Source organism: Schistocerca piceifrons, chromosome 1, assembly GCF_021461385.2.
Source record: "Schistocerca piceifrons isolate TAMUIC-IGC-003096 chromosome 1, iqSchPice1.1, whole genome shotgun sequence".
NCBI classification, from domain to species: domain Eukaryota; kingdom Metazoa; phylum Arthropoda; class Insecta; order Orthoptera; family Acrididae; genus Schistocerca; species Schistocerca piceifrons.
Window position 1 is genome coordinate 854,086,078 of NC_060138.1, and position 26,969 is coordinate 854,113,046.

Here is a 26,969-nt window from a genome sequence, read left to right on the forward strand (position 1 = left end):
TGTGCGTGCGCCGTTCACGTGGGCATGCCAACGTGTGCCCCCCCCCCCCCCCCCCACACACACAGTTTGTGTGTGTGTGTGTGTGTGTGTGTGTGTGTGTGTGTGTGAATTGTTGTTTAAGTGTGAACATCTTTTTGTTGTGCCTATCTGCGACTCAGCATCTCCGCTATATGGTGAGTAGCAACTTTCCTTCTCATAATATAGTCTTAATAGAGTTAGTTTTGGGCTGTGTGAAAGGGACTTGTAACATCAGAGGTTTCATGTTATACCAGTACCGACAATTTTGTTTGTTAACAAACCCATTTAAATGAAGATTGCCTTCATTACTCATGAGAAAAATCATATTTTCATGATTGACAATAGTTTCAAGCACTGTTGCAAAAAAAAGTCTTCATAATCACATTCACTAAGTAACTGACATACTTGAATTTTGTATGGAAGGTATGAAATCTTTGTGCAGAATCCTTGGCACTCCCTAAACATACAGCACATGAGCAAACTGACCATTTACGGTCCTGGAATGCAGATACCTTAAATTGCTGGATGCTTTCGGCCTGTGAGACAGGGCTAGGTGGTTTTTTGTTCATTCCAGAGGTAGTTGTGTTGAAGTTTTCAACACATCCCAAAGTGATGTTGCTGTCTGGAACAGATCAACAGACCATTATATTAAAATGGGTGTGAAAATGACATTGTTTCTGTGTCACAGATGCATAGTTTATGAAAAATTGGCACGAGAGCAAATATATGACTCTCCACATTCCACGACATTGCTAAAACTAAACTTCCCACTCTAACAGACTATGGCCAACCCCCATCCAACACTATGAGGCCATTTGCTTGGCTGTACTATCCAATACAAAAACACATGGTTTCCATGATGGATCCGTATTACTTGTGTAAGACAAAAAAGCTATGGGCTTAGGCATCACCTGATATTCTCTTCACTGATCCAATTGGTCAATAGTACATGTGTGATCTGTTTCCCACTATATCTGTTCAGGTGAAAGATAACTCGGAGGTGGGCTAAGTCAGCTGACATGTGCCGAATGGTGATAACTACCATCCTGTAGATACAATGGCTTCTTATAAATGGCGTGTACCTTCACACTTCCTACTAACCAGCTCATCAAGGAATTTAAGGAAGCTATCCTTTTCTACCCCCCCATGAACCATGGACCTTGCCGTTGGTGGGGAGGCTTGCGTGCCTCAGCGATACAGATAGCCGTACCGTAGGTGCAACCACAACGGAGGGGTATCTGTTGAGAGGCCAGACAAACGTGTGGTTCCTGAAGAGGGGCAGCAGCCTTTTCAGTAGTTGCAAGGGCAACAGTCTGGATGATGGACTGATCTGGCCTTGTAACAATAACCAAAACGGCCTTGCTGTGCTGGTACTGCGAACGGCTGAAAGCAAGGGGAAACTACAGCCGTAATTTTTCCCGAGGGCATGCAGCTTTACTGTATGATTACATGATGATGGCGTCCTCTTGGGTAAAATATTCCGGAGGTAAAATAGTCCCCCATTCGGATCTCTGGGTGGGGACTACTCAAGAGGATGTCGTTATCAGGAGAAAGAAAACTGGCGTTCTACGGATCGGAGCGTGGAATGTCAGATCCCTTAATCGGGCAGGTAGGTTAGAAAATTTAAAAAGGGAAATGGATAGGTTGAAGTTAGATATAGTGGGAATTAGTGAAGTTCGGTGGCAGGAGGAACAAGACTTCTGGTCAGGTGACTACAGGGTTATAAATACAAAATCAAATAGGGGTAATGCAGGAGTAGGTTTAATAATGAATAGGAAAACAGGAATGCGGGTAAGCTACTACAAACAGCATAGTGAACGCATTATTGTGGCCAAGATAGATACGAAGCCCATACCTACTACAGTAGTACAAGTTTATATGCCAACTAGCTCTGCAGATGACGAAGAAATTGAAGAAATGTATGATGAAATAAAAGAAATTATTCAGATTGTGAAGGGAGACGAAAATTTAATAGTCATGGGTGACTGGAATTCGAGTGTAGGAAAAGGGAGAGAAGGAAACATAGTAGGTGAATATGGATTGGGAGACAGAAATGAAAGAGGAAGCCGCCTGGTAGAATTTTGCACAGAGCACAACATAATCATAACTAACACTTGGTTTAAGAATCATGAAAGAAGGTTGTATACATGGAAGAACCCTGGAGATACTAAAAGGTATCAGATAGATTATATAATGGTAAGACAGAGATTTAGGAACCAGATTTTCAATTGTAAGACATTTCCAGGGGCAGATGTGGACTCTGACCACAATCTATTGGTTATGACCTGTAGATTAAAACTGAAGAAACTGCAAAAAGGTGGGAATTTAAGGAGATGGGACCTGGATAAACTAAAAGAACCAGAGGTTGTACAGAGATTCAGGGAGAGCATAAGGGAGCAATTGACAGGAATGGGGGAAATAAATACAGTAGAAGAAGAATGGGTAGCTTTGAGGGATGGAGTAGTGAAGGCAGCAGAGGATCAAGTAGGTAAAAAGACGAGGGCTAGTAGAAATCCTTGGGTAACAGAAGAAATATTGAATTTAATTGATGAAAGGAGAAAATATAAAAATGCAGTAAGTGAAACAGGCAAAAAGGAATACAAACGTCTCAAAAATGAGATCGACAGGAAGTGCAAAATGGCTAAGCAGGGATGGCTAGAGGACAAATGTAAGGATGTAGAGGCCTATCCCACTAGGGGTAAGATAGATACCGCCTACAGGAAAATTAAAGAGACCTTTGGAGATAAGAGAACGACTTGTATGAATATCAAGAGCCCAGATGGAAACCCAGTTCTAAGCAAAGAAGGGAAAGCAGAAAGGTGGAAGGAGTATATAGAGGGTCTATACAAGGGCGATGTACTTGAGGACAATATTATGGAAATGGAAGAGGGTGTAGATGAAGATGAAATGGGAGATATGATACTGCGTGAAGAGTTTGACAGAGCACTGAAAGACCTGAGTCAAAAAAAGGCCCCCGGAGTAGACAATATTCCATTGGAACTACTGATGGCCGTGGGAGAGCCAGTCCTGACAAAACTCTACCATCTGGTGAGCAAGATGTATGAAACAGGCGAAATACCCTCAGACTTCAAGAAGAATATAATAATTCCAATCCCAAAGAAAGCAGGTGTTGACAGATGTGAAAATTACCGAACTATCAGCTTAATAAGTCACAGCTGCAAAATACTAACACGAATTCTTTACAGACGAATGGAAAAACTAGTAGAAGCCAACCTCGGGGAAGATCAGTTTGGATTCCGTAGAAACACTGGAACACGTGAGGCAATACTGACCCTACGACTCATCTTAGAAGCTAAATTAAGGAAGGGCAAACCTACGTTTCTAGCATTTGTAGACTTAGAGAAAGCTTTTGACAATGTTGACTGGAATACTCTCTTTCAAATTCTAAAGGTGGCAGGGGTAAAATACAGGGAGCGAAAGGCTATTTACAATTTGTACAGAAACCAGATGGCAGTTACAAGAGTCGAGGGACATGAAAGGGAAGCAGTTGTTGGGAAGGGAGTAAGACAGGGTTATAGCCTCTCCCCGATGTTGTTCAATCTGTATATTGAGCAAGCAGCAAAGGAAACAACAGAAAAATTCGGAGTAGGTATTAAAATTCATGGAGAAGAAATAAAAACTTTGAGGTTCGCCGATGACATTGTAATTCTGTCAGAGACAGCAAAGGACTTGGAAGAGCAGTTGAAGGGAATGAACAGTGTCTTGAAAGGAGGATATAAGATGAACATCAACAAAAGCAAAACAAGGATAATGGAATGTCGTCTAATTAAGTCGGGTGATGCTGAAGGAATTAGATTAGGAAATGAGGCACTTAAAGTAGTAAAGGAGTTTTGCTATTTGGGGAGCAAAATAACTGATGATGGTCAAAGTAGAGAGGATATAAAATGTAGGCTGGCAATGGCAAGGAAAGCGTTTCTGAAGAAGAGAAATTTGTTAACATCCAGTATTGATTTAAGTGTCAGGAAGTTATTTCTGAAAGTATTCGTATGGAGTGTAGCCATGTATGGAAGTGAAACATGGACGATAAATAGTTTGGACAAGAAGAGAATAGAAGCTTTCGAAATGTGGTGCTACAGAAGAATGCTGAAGATTAGATGGGTAGATCACATAACTAATGAGGAAGTATTGAATAGGATTGGGGAGAAGAGAAGTCTGTGGCACAACTTGACCAGAAGAAGGGATCGGTTGGTAGGACATGTTCTGAGGCATCAAGGGATCACCAATTTAGTATTGGAGGGCAGTGTGGAGGGTAAAAATCGTAGAGGGAGACCAAGAGATGAATACACTAAGCAGATTCAGAAGGATGTAGGTTGCAGTAGGTACTGGGAGATGAAAAAGCTTGCACAGGATAGAGTAGCATGGAGAGCTGCATCAAACCAGTCTCAGGACTGAAGACCACAACAACAACAATCCTTTTCTACCTCTCTAGTGAAGCAAATATATGGTTGGATTGAATGGAGATGTTGTAAAACAGTGCAAATTTTCACTACTGTGAGGTCAAGTATAAAAGTATTGTCTGCATATCTTAAAAAGCATCCATATTTCAGTGCTAGCAATTCCAAGGCACATTCCTCAAAACTTTCCTTTAAAAAATGGCAACAGTATGTAACAAAGATCTCCACATCATAAAATAATCTGCTGCTTGCAGAACTGATCATTTAATAAAAAATAAGTAGAAGTTGCTACATGTCGAAACAGGATACTTAATTCAGAACCAAGTCTAATGTCAGTTAAACATATTGAATCTGCAGAGAAATGCGAAAGAAGAAAGAGACCACATCAAAAATTGCTATCATAACTTGTGTTCCTCTGTTGGCTTCTTTATGGTTAGCATAAGGTGGATGTCTACTGTATGCCTTGCAGTTGTGGCATTTCATATACTGGGTGTTACAAAAAGGTACGGCCAAATTTTCAGGGTACATTCCTCACACACAAAGAAAAGATGTTATGTGGACATGTGTCCGGAAATGCTTAATTTCCATGTTAGAGCTCATTTTAGTTTCATTAGTATATACTGTACTTCCTCGATTCACCGCCAGTTGGCCCAGTTGAAGGAAGGTAATGTTGACTTCGGTGCTTGTGTTGACATGCGACTCATTGCTCTGCAGTACTAGTATCAAGCACATCAGTACGTAGCATCAACAAGTTAGTGTTCATCATGAACGTGGTTTTGCAGTCAGTGCAATGTTTACAAATGCAGAGTTGGCAGATGCCCATTTGATGTATGGATTAGCATGGGGCAATAGCCGTGCCGCAGTACGTTTGTATCGAGACAGATTTCCAGAATGAAGGTGTCCCGACAGGAAGACGTTCGACGCAATTGATCGGGGTCTTGGGAGCACGGAACATTCCAGCCTATGACTCGTGACTGGGGAAGACCTAGAATAATGAGGACACCTGCAATGGACGAGGCAATTCTTCGTGCAGTTGACGATAACCCTAATGTCAGCGTCAGAGAAGTTGCTGTTGTACAAGGTAACGTTGACCACGTCACTGTATGGAGAGTGCTATGGGAGAACCAGTTGTTTCCGTACCATGTACAGCGTGTGCAGGCACTATCAGCAGCTGATTGGCCTCCACGAGTACACTTCTGCGAATGGTTCATCCAACAATGTGTCAATCCTCATTTCAGTGCAAATGTTCTCTTTACGGATGAGGCTTCATTCCAGTGTGATCAAATTGTAAATTTTCACAATCAACATGTGTGGGCTGACGAAAATCCGCACGCAATTGTGCAATCACGTCATCAGCACAGATTTTCTGTGAACGTTTGGGCAGGCATTGTTGGTGATGTCTTGATTGGCCCCCATGTTCTTCCACCTACGCTCAATGGAGCACGTTATCATGATTTCATACGGGATACTCTACCTGTGCTGCTAGAACATGTGCCTTTACAAGTACGACACAACATGTGGTTCATGCACGATGGAGCTCCTGCACATTTCAGTCGAAGTGTTCGTACGCTTCTCAACAACAGATTCGGTGACCGATGAATTGGTAGAGGCGGACCAATTCCATGGCCTCCACACTCTCCTGACCTCAACCCTCTTGACTTTCATTTATGGGGGCATTTGAAAGCTCTTGTCTACGCAACCCCGGTACCAAATGTAGAGACTCTTCGTGCTCGTATTGTGGACGGCTGTGATACAATACGCCATTCTCCAGGGCTGCATCAGCGCATCAGGGATTCCAGGCGACGGAGGTTGGATGCATGCATCCTCGCTAACGGAGGACATTTTGAACATTTCCTGTAACAAAGTGTTTGAAATCACGCTGGTACGTTCTGTTGCTGTGTGTTTCCATTCCATGATTAATGTGATTTGAAGAGAAGTAATAAAATGAGCTCTAACATGAAAAGTAAGTGTTTCCGGACACATGTCCACATAACATATTTTCTTTCTTTGTGTGTGAGGAATGTTTCCTGAAAGTTTGGCCGTACATTTTTGTAACACCATGTATTGGTTAGACCATCAGGACTGTGGAGGACCAGCATATGGAATATCAGCATCACACACACCTACACCAGCCAAAATTGCAGTGGTAGAACATTGTATCTGTACTGGTAATCCAGTGGAATACGACAACACAGACACAATGGTGTGCGCTTCCAGTTATTGGGGTGGTGGTGTTAAGGAAGGTGTTGAGGTCAAACTAGCAAGTGGCCTTATTGAGACGGATGTTTATGCTTAAGTTCTCCTTGGAATTCCACACTGCCTGTTCAAAGAAAGAAACAGACAGTGCTACTTGCTCACCCATTGTTCATTTCGCTATCAGTAATGTGTTACTTCAGTCACCATTGGCTGGATGGTAGTGCTAGTTGTTTACAGTGTGTATTGTCTTTCTGCATTTGCCGTGTTTTGTTTGTGTGTCGGCATTGCCCCATCCACTGAGTGTGTTTAGTTGTTGAAGTATTGAGGTTGTTGAGGATGTTATCTGATTGTATTCCCATAAGTTATTTGAGTCATCAGAAATTACTTAGCCTTACTCTGCTACAATGATTATGGATCTATTCAAAAGTACCAGCACTTTGTACTGAAGTGCTCCAATCGTGCAGTGGCAGTAGGAGGAGTCTTTAACTTACCGAGTATAAAGTAGGAAGTGTATGCATTCACTGCCATTATAACAAACAGGAAGTCTTGCAAAGTTTGAAGGATTGTTCTTGTTCTCCACAAACATAAATGATCTGTCAGATATGGTGGGCAGCAAACTGAGATTGTTCACTGATGACACTGTTGATTCATTATTGGCTGGTGATTTAAGATGGTTTGGACATAATTTCTGCTTTGATGGTGACTCACAGCTTCCTTTAAAAGCGGTTACATGCAAGTTAATGCAGATGGTTGGAGAAACAGTCTTGTAATGCTGAAACACAGCTTCATAGTATGCTGTTTGACTTAGTCACATTGATTAAATATGTAGGCATACTATTGCAAAACAAGATGAAAAGAATGAGCACTTGAGGTCAGTTGTAAAGAAGGTGAATGGTCAGTCTTGGTTATTGAGAGAGTTCTGGGAATGTGTACTGCACCCTTAAAGAAGACCTAGTTCAGAATACTTGTGCAACATATTTTTGGCCACTGCTGAATTGTTTGGGATTACTACCAAGTAGGATTAAAGGAAGACATTGATGCAAATCAGAAACATGTTTTATACTTGTTACTGGGCAGTTTGATCAGTAGACCAGTACGAGAATCTTACAGAACTGCTTCATGAGCAAGATGGAAATCGTTTTTTGCAAAATGCTAGTGTGGAAATTTAGAAAACTTACAGTTTCAACAGACTGCAGAACCCTTCTACTACCACCATGAATGTTTGTCTCCAGTTAGAGCCATAAGGACAAAATAAGGGAGATAAGGGATTTTGGAAAGGGGGCTTAGATGCAATTATTTTTCCCGTGTTCCATTTGTGAGTAGAACAGGAAAGTAAAAAGATTAACTGTGGATCAAAGTACCTTCTGTCATGCTCAGTGCAGTGGCTTGCAGGAAATATAAGTTCGGTGAATGTAGGAACAGAACACATTACACCAAATTTATCAGTTACAGTACATTAATTACTGTAAATTTAATAATCACATTGTTTATCTTCTGATTTGGCTATCTTCATATTTCAGAGGATTCAAGAAAGGAACCTGTTAATAAAGAAGGCTGAACAAGAGGAAGCTGCAGCAAAAGAAGAACAGAAACGAAAGTTGAAAGAGAAACAGGAATGCTTGAACAAAATGTATTCACATCAAGTTGGGTTCAGAGATACGTACCAGCAAATGATTGATGTATTCAAGTATGTTGCTATATGGTTTCAGGAATGTAAATGTTATTTCCATTTATATTTCACTTGTCACTGTTTGGTTACGAACATAGTTTAATTGTTCTACCATGCTTAATACAGCACTATGGTTTTAAGCCCAACTTCAGTTTTAACTATACCTAAAATTTTTGAAAACATAGTCAGTGATCTTAAAATTTGTTAAAATTAAAATTTAAAACAGTCTTGATCACAATTTATTATTATTATTATTATTATTATTATTATTGGAGTGAGTGACCGGTTTCGACTCTTTCATAATCATATTCAGACTCCAGAGCGGTGGATGGACACTGCCAGATGAGTTCCGTTGACCCTCAATGCTCGTGTAACTGCTCAAAGCAATTACACGAGCACGTCTGGCAGTGTCCATCAACCACTCTGGAGACTGAAGATGACTCTATGAAAGAGTCGGAACTGGTCACTCACTCCAATAATATGACTGTTTTAAACTTTAATTTTAACTTTACTTGTTACTTTCACAGATAGTCAATAGGGAAAGGATGGCTTTTAGTAAAATGACTGCAAATCACTCTTATCTTATGTGTTGCTTTCAAGAGATGTTTTCGGGAGGAAGTAACTCTTTGCCAGAGCCTTTTTAGAACCTTATTTTTTCAGAATTTTAAATTTTTTATCTCTCTTTGATCCAGTTACTCGGAAAGTGAATATTTCTTTGGTATGTTACAGAAACAAGTCAAGGGACCTAAATATTAGTTACTATTACAGACTGCTGGCTAATTTTCTCCTTAATTGTTGATGTGCGTGTATCACGTAATTTTGCTTTTAGCAGTCAAACCAGCGATGTTATTGTGTGGAGTGGCAACAGTATTCCAAAACACAGAGCTCTTTTTTTTAAAAAAAAAAAAAATCACAGCAGCAACTCCCCTCAGGGGGCTCAGCATTTAGTTGCCAGGTACAGGCTTGGCGACCATGGGATCCCTGAGCTGGGGACTGGGAAGCACCACCAGTCCTCAATACCGTAAGCTCTGAGCGTGCTTCAGCGACCACTGTAAGGCGTGACGGTGGAACGTTGTACGGTACAGAGCCTGGGGATCTTGGCTTAACTGTCTGGGTCGCGAGGATGGTATAAACCTCTATAAAAAAAACCTCAATCTCAAGGTGCGCTGCGTGCCGAGGACACGCATGGCTGTTGAGGTAGAACAGTTGCTAGTGGGCGACCTCTGGGGAACCTGCCGTCCTCCGGTTGTATTAGGCTTACCCAGGCAAGTGGGGCTCTGTCTGGGTGGACATTCCTTCCCCTAGATGCTCGTGGGACCACCATGAAACGAAATATGAATAGTGCGCAAGCACGAGTCTCTAAGAAAGGAAAGTTAAATGCTTTACAGTATGACCCCCAATTGTTCTCTTCCCTGTCCACACCAGGGGAGGAACGGTGGTCTAAATTACCTGGTGAGACGTATTCTCCTCGATTTCTGTTGCAGCCGAACAGATGGGGACTCGTTTATGACCACAAAGCCTCAGTTTTTTGTAGAAACTTTAGAGGACAAGTTTGGAGAAGTTGAGGGCATGTCTAAAATGAGGTCTGGAGCAGTCCTCATACAGACAGCATCCCCAGCACAGTCACGGGCATTGCTTGCTTGTGACAAGCTCGGTGAAGTTGCAGTCTCCATTACGCCTCATAAGAGCCTCAATATGGTTCAGGAACTTATTTTTCATCGTGACCTGTTGTTGCAGTCTGACGACGAGCTCCGTGCAAATCTGGAACGCCGTGGTGTCCACTTTGTATGAAGTGTCTTCAGGGGACCTAAAGATAGTAGGGTCACCACTAGCGCCTTCATCTTGGCTTTCGAGGGAGACACTCTGCCTGAGAAGGTTAAGGTGATGATATATCGATGTGATGTTAAGCCTTACGTCCCTCCTCCCATGCGCTGCTTTAAGTGCTGGAGGTTTGGGCATATGTCATCAAGATGTGACGTCAACCCTACCTGTCGGGATTGTGGACGTGCCTCCCACCCCAACGTCCCGTGTTCGCCGCCCCTGTTTGTGTCAACTATGGACAGAAACATTCACCTTGCTCGTCAGACTGTGCGGTTTATCAAAAATAACGGAAGATTATGGAATATAAGACCTTGGACAGGCTCGCTTACACAGAGGCTAAACGCAAGTACAACCGACTTCACCCTGTGCGCATTTCATCGACATTTGCTGCAGCAGCTTCGCTGACGCCATCCCTGGCGACGAGCCCCCAAGCTCAGCTGCTTTTTTTTGGGCCCTCCAGCCCAGCCGTCTATTCCTGCCCCCCAGGTGGTTGGGGGAACACCCTCTTCCGTTGCTCCCCTGTTATCAACATCGGTAGTAACAACCCCTCCTCCTTTGGGGACTTCAGTCCTCACCTCTGAGCCGGAGAAGTGCCTTCCTCGTCCAGCTACCCTCGCGCAGAACGAATCGCTTAGTGCCCTCCCTTCCACAGTTACTGCCCCTCCAGATGTCAGCCAGTGGCTAAAAAAGCCACCACCTGAGGGCCGTAGGGCTTCCAGGTCTTCCTTGGTCCGTGAGACTGGGTCGGAAAAGCCCACCCAGCCTGATAAACTGAAGGACAAATGGGACCCTACCAAAAAGAAGAAAAAGCAAAAGGAGAGAGACATAGAGACAGAAAAGTTCACCATTGCACCTGAAGATGATGTGGAGCATCTAGCGTCCCCTCAGGAGCCAGATGTTGCTTGACCTGCAGCTCCTATGGAAGTTGATCAGGCTACTTCGCAATTGGTGGTGGCGAGCGCTTCTAAGGCGTAACCTATCCCCCGTGGTTTTTTCCACCATCTTGCTGAGTTGAAACAGCTTTTGTGCCGCTTCCCTGCCACTTGTCCGGCCCTACAGGAAACCTGGTTTCCTGTTCGGCAGACCCCCTCCCTCTGTGGCTACTGGGGTTACTATAAGAACCGTGTAGAATACGATAGGGTGTCTGGTGGTGTCTGTGTTTATGTTCTTGCCACTGTTCCCCACTTCACACGGCTCTCGAGGCTGTGGCTGTTAGAATCCGGGCAGGAATGGAGCTTACCATCTGTTCCCTCTACCTTCCCCTGGATAAAGTTGTCCCTCTTGCCAACCTAGCTGCTTTGTTCGCCCATCTCCGCCCCGCCATTCCTCCTTTCGGGAACTTTAATGCCCACCACCCTTTATGGGGTGGGGCCCAGATCTCGGGCCAGGGTAGGAACGTTGAGGCTCTCTTGGCACAGCAGGAAATTTGCCTCCTTAACACTGGTGCTCCCACATACTTTAGCGTGACTCATGGCACATACTCGGCCATTGACCTCTCTCTTAGTAGCCCAGGTCTTCTTCCATACCTCAGTTGGAGGATCCATGATGACCTCTGTGGTAGCCACCACTTTCCTATCCTGGTTTCTCTTCTTCACTCCCAACCCCCTGACCAGCTGCTCCGATGGTCTCTTCGTGGAGCTGATTGGGCAGCCTACACCTCAGCTACTGTGGCCATCTCTCCACTTCCTGGTGACATTGGTTTGGCGGTGGACGAGGTCACTATGGCCATTGTTTCTGCTGCCGAGGCAACTGTTCCCTGCTCTTCCAGTACCCTAAGGCGTCAGTCCCTTGGTGGACACCAGAGATTGCAGAAGCTATCCGGGACCGCCGGCGAGCCCTGTAACGACTCTGGCAGCATCCTTCCTTAGAGACTCTGGTTGCCTTCAAACAGCTGCAGGCCTGGGCTCGGCGGTTAATCCAGCGGAGCAAACGGGACTGCTAGGAACGATATGTTGCCACCATAGGTTCTCGCACTTCCCCATCTCGGGTGTGGTCGCAGGTTTTTGCGCATTTTTGGCTTTCGCCCTCATGCGTCTGTCCCTTGCCTTTCTCTTCGGGGTACACTTTGTACTGACCCAATCGCCATCGCTGAACAACTGGCAGAGTACTTCGCTCGTATTTCCGCGACAGCAGGCTACAGCGCAGAAATCTACATCATTAAAGAGCAGGCTGAGCATATGCAGTTATAGTTTTGTACGCACCGTTTAGTGAATGGGAGTTCCAAAGTGCCCTTACAGCTTGCCATCTCTCAACGCACTGTCAGGGTGAATTACTCGCCCTGTTTAACCTCATCTGGATGGAGGGCGTTGTGCCAACTCGTTGGCAGGATAGCGTTACCATCCCAGTGCTGAAACCTGGTGCAGATCCGCTGGTGGTTGATAGCTATCGCCGTATCAGCCTTACCAACGTTATGTGCAAACTCCTGGAACGGATGGTGAGTCGGCGGCTCATGTGGATCCTCGAAGCTCGGGGCCTCCTAGCCCAGCAACAGACGGGCTTCCGTCAGGGCCGCTCAGCGATCGACAATTTAATCTCACTAGAGTCGGCTATTCATACAGCTTTTACTCAGCGAGAACATCTAGTTGCTGTTTTCTTTTATCTTCGGAAGTCGTACGATACCACCTGGCGCCATCGTATCATTGCTACGCTGCACGAATGGGGCTTACGGGGTCCACTTCTGATTTTTGTATGGAATTTTCTCTCCAATCGCTCCTTTCGGGTCAGAGTTGGCACATATTTTAGCTCTGCTCATATTCAGGAGAATGGTGCCACGCGGGGCTTGGTTCTCAGTGTTCCCCTCTTTTTGGTGGCGATTAATGGTCTTGCAGCTGCGATGGGCTCATCGATCTGTTCCTCTCTATATGCCAATGACGTTTGTCTTTATTACAGTTCCCCAAGCATCAGTGTCGCTGAATGGCGGCTGCAGGGAGCTATCCGTAAGGCACATTTTTGGGCATCCAACCATGGTTTTCAGTTCTCAGTTTCTAAAACCCGAGTGATGCATTTCTGTCGTCGTTGAACGGTCCAATTCCATCCAGAGCTCTACCTTGCCAATGAACTCCTTCGTAATGAGGAGACTCATTGCTTCCTTGGGATGCTGTTTGATGTTCAGTTCACTGGGACACCTCATCCTCGCGAGCTTAAACAACGGTGCTAGCGGCACCTCAACATCCTTCGCTGCCTCAGCCAAACCGTTTGGGGGGCTGCAAGAACAACCCTCCAACAGCTCTATAAGGCCTTAATCAAGTTCTGTCTCGGCTATGGGAGTGTGGTGTACAACTCAGCAGCACCTTCAATGTTGCAGATCCTCGACCCGATTCTCCATTGTGGCGTCAGACTGGCGACAGGTGCCTTCTGCACTAGTCCGGTGACTAGCCTTCTTGTAGAAGCTGGAATCCCTCGCATACGATTCCACCAACAACTGTGCTTGCGTCGTACATCGCCCGCGTCCATGCCTCCCCCGACCACCCAAACTGCAGGCTCCTTTTTCCATCTTCTGCACTCCCCTCCCCACGACGGCGGCCTAGGTCTGGTTTCCCGATCGCGGTCTGCGTTCGTTCCCTTCTCTCGTCACTAGAGTCCTTTCCCCTTCCTCCATCTTTCCGGCCCTTTTCTTCTACCCCTCCTTGGTCCCTCCCTCGCTTGTGGCTTTGCTTGGATTTGTCCTGCGACTCCAAGTCCTCCATTCCACCTGCCAGTCTTCGTCTACAATTCCTGGCTCTTCTTGCCTCGTTTCACGATGCAGATATAGTTTGCACCGGTGGTTCTGTGGTCGATGGATGCACTGAGTTTGCTTTCATCCACGGCGACTACGTTGAGCAGCATTCCCTGCCTTGTGGGAGCAGTGTTTTCACTGCGGAGCTGGTTGCTCTTTATCGTGCACTCGCTCACCTTTCCTCCTGCCCTGGGGAGTCATTTGTCATATGCAGTGACTTCCTGAGTGGATTGCAAGCACTCAACCAGTGTTTCTCTTGGGACCCTTTGGTGCACGGTATTCAAGATACTGTTTCTGCTCTCGCCGAGTGTGGTTGTTCAGCGACGTTTCTGTGGACCCCAGGCCACATCGGCATTCCAGGAAACGAACATGTCGATCGGTTGGCCAAGCAGGCCACCACTTCGCCACCCCTGGAGCTTGGTCTCCCAAGGTTCGTGATGTCCGGAGCTCTCAATGGTCTGTCTTGAACATGCCAAATAAGCTCCACATGGTCAAGTCGTCCACAGCCGTATAGAACTCATCCTTGAGGGGCACGTGTAGGGACTCAGTTGTTCTCTGCCGTCTCCGAATTGGACATACGCGGTTGACCCACAGCTATCTCCTTCATCGTGAGAATCCACCCAAGTGTCACTGTGACGCAGGGCTGACAGTGGTCCATCTTCTGATGGACTACCCACTTTTAGCCCCCTTGCGGCAGTCCTTTAATTTACCAGCTGCATTTCCTTTAATTCTCGGTGACGATACCTCTATATCTGACTCAGTTTTACGTTTTATCCGTGCATCTGGGTTTTATAACTCGCTCTAGTGTGGGCACTCTCGCATGATTTCTCAGGCTACACCCACTCCAGCGACTTTTAATTGTGACGTGGATACCAAAATAGTGTCTTTTATGGTAAAAAATTGTGTTGGTACCTCTATCAATGCTTTCCAGCTGGAGGTTCTTTGTTTGTAGTTAAGTGGTTGACCTTTTACCTGATCCGTCAACCACTGTATTTTGTGTTACTGTGGTGTTCATTTTAGCTCTGTACCTCTTGGTGTTCCCTCCCTCTGGGTGCAGAGGTTATGCTTTTACTGTATAGGCCTTTTACAAGTATGTCTGTTTTTAACTAGGGACTGATGACCTCGATGTTTAGCCCCCATCAGACCCAAAAACAGACCAACCAACCAACCAAAAGCAGCAACTCTTGTCTAACTTTACTTTGCCATGCCCAACCATTTTTTAAAACTGAATCCACTCAGCCTGAAAAAAATAATGCATCTGATTGATTTTGTTGCTAGTATGTGAAGAAACTAAATTTGCTGCTAGAATGTGAAGTGTATCAGGAGATACTTTCCAGAGATCAATTTTTTATTATTCATATTGCATTTCACTAATAATGAATATCAAGGCACATTCTCAGATATTAAATATTTTCTAGTACCACACTTTTCCTTTCTTCAAAATAAAACCAGTTTATAGTGGGCAAATTTAATTATGTTCTTTAACATGTAATACTACATAGGCTCGTAATGAAAATAACAGTAAATGCTTTTTTCTTTTATTTCAAATCAAACTATCACAACAAGGCAAAAAGACAATTACGAGCCCACATTGCTTAAGAAATTGGGGATAAAAATGGTTGCTATCTCCTAATTGAAAGGTCAGCTTTTCTATTTTAAATAGAAAACACAAACTTCTTTCACCTACAACCATGGTGCAGCATGAGCAGTATAATAATTCTCTTCCCACTTTTATCTGTCACATTTGCTTCACAGCTGCCACACAAAACAATATAACAAAAATGACCTCTAATCAAAGGTGTCACTTTTCCCCTCACCAAATAAAATTTAACTTTTCCACTTCAGGTGTGATCTGTCTACTATAATATCATCCCAAAATTACACTACATAAATTAATCAACCCAGATGCTACCCACTCAAACTTGGGATGGATCAAGCATTGTACCTTAAACACTACAGATGTATGGCCCTCACTGGATACTAGTCGTCACACAGTAGGCAACTCCAACTTTTAACTACAGCAAATAGGACAATGATTCAGTCCCCTTACAACAGTACAGCATAATGTGCTAATAGGTGTTCGTTAATTCATGATTTATATAGTATTTTAATCCAGATTTGCTTCTGTCAGGAGTTACAGTAGCTGGCTCTTTATTGTCCTCCAGATACCACTACCTCTGTAGCTGACCAGCGTGGGTCTCCTGTCTGTGACAAGATGTCACTCTGTATACATTGAAATAGATAACAATTCTCTCTTAAACATTCATCATTATTATAAACAGCATTTACTATTTGTCAGTATATGCTTCGATGTATACTATGTTTGGCGCGAAAAAATTCTGCGTCAAATAAACAGAGGCTTGTGTACTGTTTCCATTGTAATGAACAACAATGGTTCTTCACGCCTATAAATGTGCAGTACTTCACATTTATTTATGTTGAGTCAACTGCCACTCCCTGCACAAGAAGTAGGTACTTCACAGGGCTTCCTGCATTATGCTTCAATTTTCTGGAATATAGATATTCTTAAAAATGACAGCGTTATCTGTGAATGGCCTCATGAAGGTTCCAGTATTATTAACCAAGTCATCTATGTAATGGGTGTCTCTCCTAAGAGTCATCAGGCACATTTTATCTTGTGTTTGACAGATGCTTGTAATTTAGTTTTTGCATTGTGTAGCAGGAGTCAGCCCAAACAATTAATGCTCTTCACTTCTTTCGTGCAACATCCAGTGTTAACAGAGTATTGGTTTGTCCATTATTTTAAAATCGGAATTATACGAGCCTATCTGATAGAGCACTATGAAATTAGTCTAGTCTGATATTTGTTTTATCAGTATGTATAAACAGGGACAGTAAAACATGAAGAATAAACAGTAATCCAGCAATGACCCAGTAGCACTTCACGCTAGGCAGTAGCATTCTGTGCAGGCCAGCAAGGTGGTGGTGTTGCTGCTTGTGCACTGTTTATTCTTGGAGTTTTAATGTTCCTGTTAGTACATATCAATAAAACAAATATTGCACTAGACTAATCTCCCATCGAATGGGAACATAAGTTTCTGCTTTAAAAGTACACAAACAATGGAAAATTCAAGATTTTATATTATGAAAAGGAAAGTTGTTACTCACCATATAATGCAGCAATTCATCATTTCCACTATATGCTATAAAAATAATTTTTTTGTAATGGAAATAAACCGACACCTTACATCAACACTGGGTGTCGCACGAAAGACGTGATGAGCACTATTTGTTTGGGGTGACCTCAGCTACACCATGCAAAAACAAAATTGCAAATACCTGCTGAAAAACCAGAGAAAATCTGCCTGATGATTCTTAGGAGAGACACACTGTATATCATGAACACTAATTGTCATATAACACACTTTTCGGGTAAGTCCAGAGTTTTTGTCCAGTTAAGAATGAGTTACTGAGTTTTATCTGATAGGAAATCCCGAATCCAACCACATATTCTGCCACCTATTCTTTAAACTCATTTCATTAACTAAGCGACTGTGTGGAACTGTATGAAGTGCTTGCCAAAACTTGGGGAAAACTTCAACAGTCTGGATATTGCTGTCCACTGTCATTTAGATCTTGTGGGAAAACAGAACATGGAAAATTTTGCAACATCAGTGTTTGTGGAATTCCTGTTGATCATGCACAGGGGAGTTTTCGTTACCAAACTATTAATTTAACATGTGTACACAATTCGGGAAATGTGGTAGCAAATGAATTATTTCCCACAGGCTAGCTAAAGCATTCAAAATGCAGTTGACAAAAACATTTTATTGATGAAGTTTTCAATGTATTAACCAAGTGAACACGGGTGAAAGCCCAAAACCCATCTTGATATAAATAAAATTTATATAAAAACCGTTTTTATGCTGCATTTCTTTGATTAAAGTTCTTCAGGCCCTGTTTCCTCACTTTAGACACCTTTTTCATTCCATCGTGCAGCATTTCATGACAAATAAAGTTCTTGTTCGCAGATGTAATGGAAACATTATCTGTACATAGGCCATTAAGACTGAACTGAACTGCACTGGTCACCTGCTAATCAGATTACAAGGCAGGCCTGTGTGGGAAATCTGCAACTTTTGAGGAGGAGTAAATGCCATGCAAGATTTGGGGTCTTCCCAAGGACAACAGATGATTAAAGCAACGCATTCTTCAGCTGCTGCCTGTGCTAAACTATTCACCAGACAAAAAACCCATAGCTCAGGAATTTTTAGTATTCTTTTGTGCTGGGTGATGTTCCCCTAGAAGTGCATATTTTTCAGACTGTAAGACAAAAATTGACCAAATGTGATTTCCCTTTCTTCTCCATTACTTTTAGTGTTCTGCCATGTTGTTTTGGGGGAGATTACGAAGTCAGCTGTCAATAGTGCTTTCCTTCTCTGCACTTCAGCTGTGACAGACCTAGTTAACTTGCAATGGGGTTGTGAGACTCTTCATAGGGACTCACTTAGGAATGTTTTCCTTAAGACTTTCTAATTGGTTCGATGTGTTTGGATACATTGTTGATGTGTGGAGATGGTTAAAAGTAGTCTGTATCCACAAAGCATTTCTTTTAAGATTTACAGACAGAATTGAAACAGAGTGCACTGTAGTGCCACTGCTAAATAAACTGTCATTCTGCCTACCATCCCTTCTGCAATAATTTTCTTATTCAGTGGCTATTCCCACATTACCTGTCAGTAAAATAAACCTTGTGCTTATTAGATTATATTTGCTCAGTACAAAAGCCATGAAATGCAGTCCTATCAGAAGATATGCACCATGAACATTATAGAAAAGGGGGAGGCACCACTTTCAGTAATGGAGTCATGATTGCAATTGGAACCGTATTGATGCTGTCTCTACAAGTTGATGAAAGTGTTCAGCATTTGAAAATTTCTTAATTTGTCACCTATCTGATCACTGGGTAAGGTCACTCAGTGGGTCAGACAATTAATTATAACTCTAGGGAGGAGTGATGTCCAAACCCCCTCTCACCATTTCAGTTCAGTTTTTCAAAGCATTGTGTATGTTTCCAGTTCTGTTTCAGCACAAGAATATTGCAATACTCGAAATAATAAACACAGATAGACATTAAGGGCAGGTGTTTGTGTTTTGATAGATTATAAATAGATTTTTTGGGTCATTTTATGTACATAATTTTTAACTGTTCTCGGTGATTGATCATGTGATTGTATATCATGTTTTTACCTTAACAATATCCAAAAATATTTTGATAACATTTGTGTCTTACTTTCTTTTCACTTGTTTTGCAGACAGTCCAAAGATAGGCAAGCAGCAAATATTGCATTTACTGCACATTTGCCAAAGATCAAGAGTCTGAGTGATGCCTTAAGCCAGCTGATTAAACAGTGTATGGTATGTTTAACATGTTGAAAGTGTTATGGAATTCATGTTTTTCTTTGTTGTCATATACTCTTAACGTTATGAGGCATTAAAGGAGGAGTGACAGAAAGATAGATAGAGTGATTTCATGAATTTTCTGGAATAGATTGTAATGACTGTTCTCACTTACGCACTTTGGAGGAGCTTATACTGGAGGGGAGAGTTACAAGTGACAGTTACAGAAGCAGCTATTGAAATTATTATACAATGATGGGGAAAAAAATCGCAACACAAAAAAAATTAATGTAGAGTAATGAAAATTTGGGTAAAATTTGTCTAGGTAACATATGTAAATGATAAACATTGGAAGATCACAGGTGAGATAAGGCATTGCAAACATGAAATGCTGTTACATTAATAACTGGTGTATCTGCCAGAACGTTGAATGCAAGCATGCAGACTTGCATGCAATGTGTTGTACAGCTACTGGATGACAGTTTCATGTCTGTTGCACTTGCTCGGTCAATACAGAGACAGTTAGTGCTGATTCTGGATGATGCTGGAGTTGTCGTCCGTTGATGTCCCATATGTGCTCGATTGGAGAAAGATCTCGTGATTGAGCAGGACAAGGCGACATGTCAACATTGTTGAGAATGTTGGGTTACAACAGCAGTATTTTGGTGAGCATTTTCCTGTTGGAAAATACCCCTGGAGTGCTGTTCATGAACGGCAGCACACCAGGTAAATAACCAGGTTGACATACAAATTTGTAGTCAGGCTGCAAGGGATAAGCACTAAAGCATTCCTGCTGTCATATGAAACTGCATGCAGAACATCACTCCAGGCATAGGTCCAGTGTGTCTAGCATATGGAAAGGTTGGTTGCAGGCCCTTAACTGGCCTTTTAACCAACACATGCCATCATAGGCACTGAGGCAGAACCAGCTTTCATCAGAAAACACAACAGACCTCCACCCTGCCCTCCAATGAGCTCTTGCTCAATACCATTGATGTTGTGGTGGTTTGGGGTCTGTGGAATGTACAGTATAGGGCACCTGCTCAGTGCTGTCCTTGAAGTAACTGATTTGTAACAGTTTGTTGTGTCATTGTGGTGCCAACTGCTGGTCAGATTGCTGCTGCAGATGCAATACGATGCACCAGAGCTATGTACCAAACACAATATTCATCCCTCTCGGAGTGCCATACGGCCGACCGGAGCCTGGTCTTCTCGTGACTGTAAGTTCTCTTGACCACCACTGCCAGCATTCGTGCACAGTGGCTACATTCCTGCCAAACCTTTTTGCAGTATCATAGAAGGAACATGCAGCTTCTTGTAGCCATATTAAATGACATCATTGAAGGTCACTGAGGTGTTGATAATGGCGTCTTTGTCACCTTGAAGGTGTTCTTGGCAAACATCAGTTCACCACGTCCAATCTCAGAGGTAGCTTACACTCATGACTGTTACAGCATATATTTAAAGTGAACCTGATTTTCATCCGTGTAGTGGTACTACTAGCACCACTCTTAGGTGACTTGCGCAATATTTTAATAGTCATCATCTTTCAGATGTAGAAGCTCACCTACCAACATTTGTTTACGTAGCACAACTTCTTTTTGGTGTTGCAATTTTTTCCCCCCCATCAGTGTATGTTGTGGTGTGTAGCATGTTTATCAGCTGAGTAACTGAGTTTGGGTTGCCTCACATGAATTGTGTATTAATAAATGCTAATTGGGTCATTCCATGTCAAGTCACCCAGGCCTTGACACCAACCATGTCAGATTTTGATGAAACATGGTACAATTACTTCTTTTATCATCCTGAAAGCACTTGTAAAATTTTTTTGCTCTATCTCTTATAGTTTTTTTAAATAAATTTTTAAAGTTTTTAGATTTGGCTTTGTTTCAGCAGTCGGAAATTGTAACTTAAACGTGTCCTCACAACTAAAAAAATTTGTATATTAAAGAATACTCAAGATATCAGTATGAAATTTTGGAATAAGTTTGTGTATTATATCTAAATGTTAAAAAAAATTACCATAAAGATATATTAAATTCTTCCAAATGAAAAAAAATTTATAAGTTTTTTATTTTTTTTAGCTAATGGATGTTTAGTTTTACAAAAACTGCAATATCTAGAGTCTCAGACCTGATAGAAAGCTCAAATTTGTTTTAAAATACTCTTAATTGTATAGGCTATTAGATAAAAGAAAAATTACATTGGCTTTTTAACCTGTTTAATAGTTATCTAATTTTTAAAATAATATTAATTATATTTTAAAAATAAAAAACGCCAAGTGACTTAGACACCGAAAATAAGTTTTTGTCTTCTTGGAGTAACAATGTACACTTGGATTTTGTATTGTTACTCCTGTGTTTTGAAGTAAAAAATTATTACAGTGTTAAATAGTGCTTGGATAGTATTTTATTAAGTTTATTCGAACTCTCAGTAAGTACTGTTGCTTAGAATCTCTGGATTCTTTTCCAATATCCCATAAAAGTAACCAGAACAGTAATCAGACCAAAAGTGAAATCAGTATGTCAGATATTCAAACCTGTAGTGTAGGGTTATTTAAAAAATCTGTTTCCAAACAACCTACACACCTTCAAAAAAGTTACAACCGGTATCAGAATTGAGTGCGGAAGAAAAAGATTTGATCCACTTACGATCTGGAATTAATCTGTGTGAATTTAAGAATATATGTTCATACCACAGCTACTACTTTTTAAATGTTTTTGAAAAGTATCAAACATGTGTAGACCCACTAAAAAAACACAAAAAGCCCATCAAAAAATCGTTGAGAAGTGTAGGCTTGGATCTTTCTAAACAATTACTGACAAAAAATATTAGCATAAAACCTGGACAAAAGCTTTGCTCAACATGCCGTAACTTTTGTGAGGAAAAATTAAGAGTTGAAGTCAATGAAAGTGAAACAGATGATGAAGTCATGGTTGAATTAGAATCATTGGAATCCAGAAATGAATCCCTCGTACAAACAAACATTGCTCTTGATTATTTAGGTTTAACACCGATAAAGCTTCATGGCTTGTCAGAACAAAGTAAAGGGTCTTATTTTAAAAGGAAGGTTAGCAGTATTGAAAAGACTGCAAAAAAGGCGGTTTCAAAAGCATTAAAATGTGGTGCACCAAGTTCTGATGATGACGAAGAAGATAAAAGTGTGGTTGAGAAAGCAAAGGATTTTGATGTAATGATTTCTCTTATGAAAGAGAAGATTTCATCTGTTGGGAGGTCTAGGAAAAATCCAGATTCTGACCTTGGCTCCAGATTCTTGGACTCGAAATAAAGTGATGAAAGAATTTAATGTAAGTGAGTACATGGTGTGACAAGCTAGAAAACTAAAATCTGAAAAGGGTATTTTGGAAACTCCTAGTCCAAAAAAAGGTAAAACTCTTTCTGAAAATACAGTAAGACTTGTAACAGATTTTTATGAAAAGGATGAAAGTTCCAGAGTGCTACCTGGAACAAAAGACAAAGTAAGTGTTCAAAAAAATGTGTACATGCAGAAAAGACTCATTTTGTGTAACTTGAGAGAACTCTGTTATTCTTTCAAATGGGAGAATCCCGAGGTAGAAGTAGGATTTTCAAAATTTTGTTTCTTGAGGCCTAAATGGTGTATCCTTGCTGGTGCTGCAGGCACACACACTGTATGTGTATGCAGTATCCACCAGAATGTTAAACTATTACTGGATGCTGTGAAAATTGAAGAATCTTATAAAGACCTAATTAAGATGCTTGTGTGCAACACAGAAAACCAAAACTGCATGCTACATCATTGCAACAGCTGTCCTGCAAATACTGCACTAACAGAGTGCTTAACTGAAAAACTAAGTGAAGATTATGATTTAGAAGAAGAAATTGTAATCAGTCAGTGGGTTAACACAGACAGGGCAGAAATGATCAAACAGTCTATCGGTGTTGAAGACTACATTTCTTTATTGGTTAGGTCATTGGAAAAGCTCACCCCACACTCGTTTATAGCAAAATCCCAATCAGCAGCCTTTAAAAGTTTGAAAGAAGGCCCGCCACCCAAAACAGCAATTATTGTGATGGATTTCAGTGAAAATTATTCCTTTGTTATACAAAATGAGATCCAAAGTTACCACTGGAATAGAGGTGGTTGTACTCTACACCCAGTTGGAGTTTTTCTAAGAAATGAGGAAAACAATGTTTTTGTTTCCAACCACTGTTTTATTAGTGATGACCAAGAACATGACACTGGTTTTGTTAACTTTGTACAAAAAGAAATTACAAAGTGGCTGTCATTACATCATACTGACATTGACTCAGTTCACTACTTTACAGATGGTTGTGCTGGGCAGTACAAAAATAGAAACAGTTTTAAAAATTTGACTGAACACTTGAGAGACTTTAATTTGAAGGCCTAACACTCTTTTTTTGCAACAAGTCATGGGAAGTCAATTTGTGATGGCCTAGGAGGAACTATTAAAAGAATTTTAAGGAAAGCCAGTCTACAGCTTTCAGACAAAGAACAAATAATGACAGCAATCGATGGGTATAAGTTTTGTGAAAAAAATATTGAAAACATTCATTTTCACTTTATTGACAAAAAAGAAGCTGATTTGCAACGGTTAAAACTAGAAAAACGTTTTTCAGCAACCCGAACCATTCCTGGAATTAGAAGTTTTCATAACTTCAAACCACTTCCAACAAACAACCTTGAAATTAGAAGGACTACAGATAGTGTAAAACCCTCCTTAGTTTTTTCTTTCCATTCTTCTTCTGATTGGGTTCATGTTGAACCATCCATAAATTGCTATGTGGCTGCAAATTATGATGGTAACTGGTACTTTGGACTGGTAAAAACAATATTCAATGATGAAGAAGATGCAGAAATTCTATTTCTACATCCTTCAGGACCCGCTGCATCATTTTATTGGCCTGAAAGAGAAGATTCCTGCATAGTGCCTTTGGAGCACATAGTCTGTGTAGTAGACGCACCTCAATCAAGTGGCACTGGGAGAATGTATTACTTCAAAAAAGACGACAAAATTACTCAAAAAAATTCAATGTTTCAAGCAATCAGTTGGGTTATACATAAGTGCCGTAAGTAAACTATCTTTGTACATAATTCTAATGTAATCTACTATAATTAATAAACATGTTAAAAAGCCATCATTATTTTTGTTTTATCAAGTAGCCTATATGTTTAAGAGTAAATTAAAACAAATTTGAGCATTCTATCAGGTCTGAGACTCAAGATATTGCAATTCTTATAAAACAAAACATCCATTAAAAAAAAAGAAAAAAAATACATATATATTTTTTTTCATAGAAAATATTAATATATTTTAATAGCATCATTTTTATCTTCAAATATGTATAATAAATAAACTTGCTGCAAAAATTCATGATGTTATCTAAAAGAGTTTTTAAGATAAGCAAATTTAAAGTTTTGAATACAAATTAAACTGACCATTTCCGAAGGTTCAGAAAACGCAAAACATAAAAACTTTAAAAATTTATAAAAAAAACTGTAAGAGATACAGCAAAAAAAATTGCAGGTGTTGTCAGGATGGTATTAGAACCATTTGAGCCAAATTTCATGAAAATCTAAGGAGGTGGGTGTAAAATTTATTTTTTATTGGGTGATTTGATATGGAATGACCCAATTTAGTTTTGAGTGCTGAACTTAGGCATATTGCTGACAGGGAAAATGCAAGCCAGTCTTTGTGTTACTGCAAGAGGGCTTTAGTGATCAATTCCAACAACAAAGTTTTGATGGTTCATCATGAACTTGGAAGAGCTTTTTAATCTGAAAGTACTCAGGATGATAGAGAAAGGCTATTGATAGCTCAGCCAACAACTGTCATATAGACAGCTTGAGTATCTGTATTATCACAGATGAAAGTACATACCAATGCAGATATTTGAAAATTAATGTTTACTAAAAAATATCTAACTTTTGCTGGAAATAAAGGGTTATAATTTTCTCTATTAGACAAATGAAATGCTGTCCTAGTTTAGGATAGTGAGTGACCTTCTGTAACACTTCTTACATCTTTTTCTTTCTTACTTTTCTTTTATTTCTCACTTTTCTTTTATTTCTCACCATGACATACAGTATGATATTGTATTTTTTGTGTTGCTTTTGACTATACCTCAGTGTTTCTTTCAAAAGTAATGTTTTGCTGGATTTTACTTTTTGACTCTGACCATTGTTATCTCAATAATAGTAATAGTAATAATAAAATTAATCATGATTGTAGATTATCATGAGATACTAATACATAATTTATCATGTGTTTAAAACTTTGTATGATTTTTGCATTTCTTTAACAGTTCAGATTAGATTAGATAATTTGATTCTTTATGAGACACTGAGACACACCTGTTCTTTAAAGTATGCACACAAAGAATTTATGTCTTCTTCTTAATCACATCATCCCCCCCCCCCTTCTGCATGCCCAAAACACACACACACACACACACACACACACACACACACACACTCGCGCGCGCGCCAGTCAGTCAGTCAGCTGTGCTTCTGTCACATGTTCAAGAAAATTCATAAAGTTGTCCTTCAAACATGTCGATACCTTGTATCCATTCTTGAGACTTGAATCACATTCGAACAGTATCAGAATAATATCTTATGTAAGCTAACACTATAGTCATTAGTAGAGACTGGATTACATGCATTTGCATGTTGCATATGCATTTGCATATTTGGCTCCTTTTTGCCGGGTAATGTATATTTTAACTAAAAACTAGTGACAGTGCATATTTTCGCTCTATGTTTACAGTATTTTAATAACTTAGATGGGCGATCTCCAGCTCGATCTAGTTTTGATGTCTCACAGATTGACTGTGACCTAGAACTGTGTGCATTCGCTAACAGAGAGGCCACTGCCTAGCGAAATCATTACAGAACAGGAACAGGAACAGGCAGACATAGTCAATGCCCCTGCACCCGCAGCCCCAGTTAATCCCCTCCGGTGACCTACCATTCACATCGGCAACAATTAAATTAAACTACACAAGCTTTTAGTCGCATGTCCATTGTTTCAGTTAAGCTTTCCACTTACTTGTACATGGTTGAACGTGTTTACAATGTGTAGTGTATAATGTGTTGTGCGCCATGCTGCCCGAAAAACGAAATGTCATTTCATGGATAGCTGACCATCCTGGAACATTTATATATGACGGAATTGTTTTATGTTGCCGAGTTTGTGAGAAAAACATTTTGTGCAAGACAAGTCTTTATATCACAGGAATGCAGAAGAAATGACCACAACTACTTCTGACAACAGCAAGTTGCAGTAGCAGAGATTTGCCCAAAGGTAACCAAAAAAGTCAGTTTAATGTGGATCTAGGGGAAGCATTCATTACAAGCAATATTCCTCTTCACAAACTTACAAACCCTATCCTCAGAGGCCTCCTGCGCAAACATTGCTTGAATCAAAATATACCAGATGAATCAACATTGCGTAAAAAGTACATAACAACAATTTACGTAAATGTTCTGGAACAAATATGCAATGGACAGCATTATCTGGATTTCAGTTGGAAAAACTGCAGACACTTGTTGACATTACATTCCAAATTTAATTGTTGGTGCTTTAAAAGAAGAGCCTTCTTCTTCCTATTTAGCAGCCTGCAAAGAACTTGAAAAAGTAAATCATTCTACAATCAACAGATTTGTGGATGAGAAAAATATTAGAAAAAATATTCCGAGATCTTCAGCAGATGAAAGGGTGTTTGTGTTTATTTCAGATGCTACTCCCTATATGATCAAATTGGGAAAAGC

General features: G+C 40.9%; 1 protein-coding gene across 2 annotated transcripts in view; it reads left to right on the top strand.

The window, feature by feature from the left end:
* The window catches only part of LOC124791547 (mRNA export factor GLE1), a 142,468-nt gene that overhangs the window by 20,552 nt on the left and 94,947 nt on the right, over positions 1-26,969 (top strand). For both annotated transcript variants that reach the window (XM_047257868.1, XM_047257869.1), the window contains exons 4-5: positions 8,150-8,316; positions 19,111-19,213. In XM_047257868.1, the coding sequence (XP_047113824.1) occupies positions 8,150-8,316; positions 19,111-19,213 (270 nt within the window). The remainder of the gene's footprint in view (positions 1-8,149; positions 8,317-19,110; positions 19,214-26,969) is intronic.